We start from the raw sequence: 5,500 nt of genomic DNA, 5'->3' as shown, positions 1-5,500 counted from the left end.
ATTTTGCTATTCTTTATATTTGAATCATTTATGATTTTACTGTGAGAAGAGATTACTGCCTATTCTTATCGTTCATTCCAAGTTCCCAGAGCAGTACGTGGATTATAATTAGTAATCAACAAATTTTTACTAAGCGAAGGAGTAATACATTGTTTTTTGTCTCGGCGAATAGGGGATTGAACTCGGGTCTGTGCACTTGCGAGGCAAGCTGCGGAACCACTGACCTAAATCAGATGCAGCAAAAACATATATTGCAGAGAAAATTAGGTAAGCAAGGAATAAGTGGCAGCAAAGGATCATCAAAGAACTCCATGATAAATTACGGTATAATCTATACTATACATTACTACAGAGAAATTTCTCTCTAAAAGGAGTCCTAGTGTAAAAGACCGGTACTGAGGATCCCCTAAAATGTTACATACTCACAGGACACTCAATGAGATCCTTGCTGCAGAGTAATTGCAGACCACCCACTGTGAGCCCAGTCCTCACGCTTAAGTATCATTCTGGGTTTTTTGTCTGTACAGATTTCTGCCACACTTTCCACACACATACACACACACACACACACACACACTTCCCGAGAACATACTCAAAGCTCAGCCCCAATGGTGTTTTTGAGAGACCTTCCTTCCGGTGCCCTCCATTTTGATAGGAGGAGCCATTATGTTCCCCTCCCACTGCCACGCATTGGGTACAGTGTACACGTGACGTCTAGTTGCACCCTGATTGGCTGGACTGAGCAAGTGGCGCTCCTGCAAACGCCCTCTCCTTGAGGGCGGTTAAAGGCATCTCAAACGCCTGTGGTGGCGCCGCACAGTGACTACTGTTCTGGTCACACCGCACAGAGGCTGAAGCGGCGGAACAGGCCTGTGACCTGAGGGAGTCAAGACCGAAGAGGCCTTGTGCTACTTCTGTGTGGTGAGGCGGCGTCCGGGCCGGTGGTGACAGCAACATGATGAGGCTTCTGAGGCGGGCTTTGACTTTCTTCCGGAGGAGGCGGGTGAACCCCCAAGAAGGTCAGCAGTGGCTCCTGCTAGGTACTCTTCGGTGTGGGCCTTGTCTGCCCTGAAAGGAGTGTCCTCAAGGGGGCGCCTAAACCTTGCTCGGGAGCGGGGTGGGGGTGTGCTCACTGCCATTTTGTGCCTAAGAGTTTTCGGGGAAGGGCGTCAAAATAGTCGGAGACCTATATCCATGCGTGCCCATCCCTCTCCTGTTGGTCCAACGCTGGTCCAAAGCTGGAAAGTGTTGGACCAACACAAAGACATAGTGACAAGAGAGGAGAGTACTAGTGCATATCTCTAATCTCAGTACTCTGGGAGGCAGAGGCAGGAGGATCTTAGGTTTAGTTTCTTACATAGTTTCTCTCTCTCTCAATGTGTGTGTGTATTTTTTTTCTCAGAAATCAGTAAATCTTTATTGGCTTCCATTCTTTCGGCATTAACATAAAATTGGAGAAAGCAAAAATGTTTTGTGTTTACAAAGATAAATGGCCTCTTTACCCAGGGTTCGAAACCTCAAGCGGGGATGATAAGAGCGCCCTCCCACACATCCCCCGAGCTGATCCTTGTCATCTTAAAACAAAGCTTCAGTCCACTGGCCATGGATCCTGGATGTAGCCAATTCAAGATGAGGGCCAAGGAATCAGACCAATCCAGTCCCGGGGTATAAAGTCGAACAGAAGCTACACCAAGGGTCTGGTGCCTGTATTGAACAGGACACAGGAACCAGGCGGCTACTTATAAAAAAACAAAATTGATTTCAGGCACAACTTTTTTTTTTCTTATTCGTTCGTTTTTAAATCAGTAAAAGAAACTGGGTCCTAGAAGCTGCAGTGACCTAAGCAGCAGCAAATTTGTGCATTCCTCCTTTTGTTTTCTTTAAATAGGATTAAATTATCACACTCCTGGCACACTTCATTGGGATGAAATTCTGCACCTTATGTACTAATTGTAAAGTTATTAACCCCCCATCCCGGGGGAAAAACTACTCTGGAAGATAATTTTCACTGAAATCTTACCAAACTCTGTTAAGTTATGGTAACAAGATTATAAATGATATGAAAAATAACATTTTCACATTTGGCCATCAACTAAAGTAAATGGTTTTGCCTGTACAAATTTTTGTAATTTAAAAAATGTCATATATTCTACCCTCCTATGGTCCTCAGAATTAAAGCAAAGGGAAGAGGAAAGAAAAGGAAAAGAATGCAACTGATTGCTAAGGCAGAACACCTTGCCAGGAGTAATAATGAAGGGTTAGCATATATATAATATACTACAATATTTATATAGTATATGAAAGTAATATATAGAAGTATTTATAATATAAATATAGCAACACAATATATAATGCATTATATATAAGTCTATATGCTATATTATATATGAGTATATCTATATATGTTCATACTGGGCAAGTACTTTACCACTGAGTGAGCTACATCCCTTACACTTTTTATTCTGAGGTAGGATTTTATTAGTTCCCCAACACACCTCGAACTTGCGATCCTCCTGCCTCAGCCTCCTGAGTGGCTCGGATTAGAGGTCTGTGCCACTATGCCTGCCAAATGATTTCATTTTAAGAGTACAATTCAATGATATTTTTTGTAAATTTACAGAGGCATGAAGTCATCACCACTGTCTAGGTTTTTACTATTTTGATGGGTAATATCCAATTACCTTTGAGGTGTATTTTACTAATTGATACTCTTAGCAGCAGGCTGTGAGACTTGTCAGTAATGGCAAGGATGGATACATAATCCATCTGAAATCCTTGTTAATGTTACAAGTGAAAAGCAGTCTCATAATTTACTTGGGATTTCCTTTTCCTGAGACCACAGCGAGTTCTATTTTACTTAGACCTATTTGTATTTTAGAAATATAGGAAATTTGTTAAGAAAATTAAAAGCCCCATTAGGAAAATTAGTTTATGAAGATTTGCACTTACACTCGCAGCACCATAATTTGACTCTGTTTCGTGGTGCTCAGTTTTTATATACTATAGATATTTCCATCTTGACCATGTGGCCTTTGGGCTCAGGCAGTATTCTTAGAGAGGTTTAATGCAATGAATAATTAGCACAAAGATTTACTTAGTCTTTTCTATAAAAGTTTATTTATTTACACATAGACATGCAGTAAGCCTGGGTGTACGCAGACTGAGGGAAGGAGCCTCGTCGCGTTTTGCTAATTTCTATCCAGTTGTCCTTTACCGGAAGTCCTACAATCCACTTCACCTCTGTTGTGTAAAAGGCCTCATAAAGCTTTGCAGATGTCTGCGTCCCCCACTGTGTTAGCAGTGTCTGCAAGGGAAAAGGAATAGAATTGAGAGTGTAGGAGTCAGACAGGAAACCTTGGGGAAGGTTGACCCTAAAGTATGGCTGAGAGTTAATGGGGACTCAGGGCCCAGGGAAGTCAGAGGGTGTGATGGATCAGTCGTGGTGTATAGAATGAAAGTGCGTCTGGGAGAAAGGACTATGTGGGAGGAATTGACAGCTAGAAAGACTCCAATAGAGAAAACGGGACTGACTAGCAGTGAGATAGGCTTTGAAAAACACTGAAAAATCTTTACATCTCAATGGCTCATATTTCCACTAGAAATGTTTGAACAAGAAATAGGATTTCAAGGATTTTGTGCTGAAGACATCAGGTCATTAGGCAATGTATTTTGAAGTATGAAAAGTAAATGTCATATGAGTGGGTCATTTAATATGACACATTCATTCGTTGGGATGCCATGTTACCTTTTCAGTGATCTCTTGTTTTATAAAAATATCAATGATCTTTATTGATACTATAACGATGTTAAATTTTGTTTTAAAGGCAGAGGATATATATTCATACATCTGGAGCATGGTAAATAGCAAAATGTAGTCCATAATTCTGCCCAGGTAATAGAATCAGGGATTACAAGCCACTGTTTTCTGCTTTGTGCTCATGTGCTTATTTCTTCTTATTCTATAATCAACATGTATCATTTGTGTAATTCAGAAATTTAAATATGAGGATGATTAGTTCCAATGAGCTGAAATATCTGTAGTCTTCTCCATCTTAGGTAAATTAAGCCCTGATGTGACTTGTCTTCGTTAGATCTCTTCCCACTGTGGTTATTTCTCCCATTTTGTCTCGTGATCCTGAGTGTTATGATTTTCTGCCCCATTTCCCTAACGTGTATTTACTGTTCTTCTGTCTCTCCCTGCTCCTGCCTCCACCTCTATTTACAAATAATCCGTTTCTTTCTTTTTTCCCTCACACAGAGCTCAAGTCTCCCAATGATCAGGTACTGCCTTGATTTTCTCTTACTCTAATGTTTTCTCCCCCTGGGAATTTGTGGAAACCAATTTCAAACTTGATTTATACCCATCATCACAAGTTACTTAGATCTGGATATTTTGCATTTTATGGTGTTGAATTTTGCATTTAAAAGACCCGGATATTATGTATTTCTGTCTTTGGACGTCACACTGCAAAGGCATTAAACATGGATGCCCAGTGAACACGCTGGATGCAGTTTAACAATCCATAATGCACAGGTATTAGTTTTACGCTCATCTCACGTCAGCGATGTATTTGCCAAGTGAAATATACGGACTGGTATGGAGGGGGATTATATAAAGTATTTCCTGAGCACAGGGATTATTTATTTTGGAAGAATCCATGCAGCTGTGCCAGGCTAGTTGGTGAAATTGCAGTGGTCCTGATGGGGCTTCTTTAGGAGTCTTACAACTTCCTCGTGTTATGGGAAGATTTCTTTTGTTTGAAGCAATTCTGTGTCTTGCAGATGGAGGTTGTCGATGATCATGTTGCTGACTCCGGACCATCGGAACCTGAAATCAAAGTTCTACTTGGTTGTGTCACCTCTGTAAGGGACGGTATTGCCTGCATTAATAAAGAAGTTTCCTTCCGCAGAGATACTTTTTGTGAAGGTATGATTGCGTTTTGAAAAAGGTGTAGTAGAAGTGGTAATGTTATTACGTACTTGGCTCCGGTTAGCATCTCTAAAGATGTGGATCGGGCTCTGGAAAATAAAAATAATAGATAATTTAGATAAAATAGCTGATATTTACTTAAAAAATCGCTGCTTTGATTTCTTCTATATGAATACAAGCATTAGTGCCTTGTATATATTTTCAATAATGAAAATGTTTAATTTGTAATTGATAAAAACATTCTACAATGTAAAGGATACTATCTTTTTTGTTTTGTATTTTCAACATATATCAAATTCTTCAAATTAACAGTGGAGATAACCTAATAGCGCCTGCGCAGTTGTGTGTGTGTGTGTGTGTGTGTGTGTGTGTGCGTGTATTCCTGTGTTGGTAGCAGCCAGGCCCAGCCTTGTGCTCTCACCTGTGTACTACACCGCCCCTGCCAAAGGAGTTGTGAATGGGACCAGGTGATTAACGAATCCTTTGCTGGGCCAGAGAAGCTGGCACAGTAGAGGTGACTTAAGGGTTAAAGAATTGTAAACTTCGCTCTGGTACAAGCATTTATAAAGT

The 5,500-nt window shown here is 40.5% G+C and overlaps 1 protein-coding gene and 1 long non-coding RNA gene across 2 annotated transcripts in view; one reads left to right on the top strand and one right to left on the bottom strand.

Annotated features, from left to right (window-relative positions):
- The first annotated feature begins 741 nt into the window (after positions 1-741).
- LOC104875070 lies at positions 742-4,914 on the top strand. The gene is made up of 3 exons (XR_783924.1): positions 742-1,019; positions 4,259-4,281; positions 4,783-4,914. It is a non-coding gene; the product is annotated as an uncharacterized LOC104875070 (long non-coding RNA).
- An 85-nt stretch (positions 4,915-4,999) lies between these two features.
- LOC104848625 (zinc finger protein 449-like) overlaps positions 5,000-5,500 on the bottom strand; it is a 5,808-nt gene continuing 5,307 nt past the window's right edge. The window contains exon 5 of the mRNA XM_033760510.1: positions 5,000-5,019. Coding sequence (XP_033616401.1) covers positions 5,000-5,019 — 20 coding nt within the window. The remainder of the gene's footprint in view (positions 5,020-5,500) is intronic.

This window comes from Fukomys damarensis, unplaced genomic scaffold (assembly GCF_012274545.1).
Source record: "Fukomys damarensis isolate Sample0158 unplaced genomic scaffold, DMR_v1.0_HiC HiC_scaffold_39, whole genome shotgun sequence".
Taxonomy (NCBI): Eukaryota; Metazoa; Chordata; class Mammalia; order Rodentia; family Bathyergidae; genus Fukomys; species Fukomys damarensis.
This window is presented reverse-complemented; position numbering and strand designations above follow the sequence as displayed.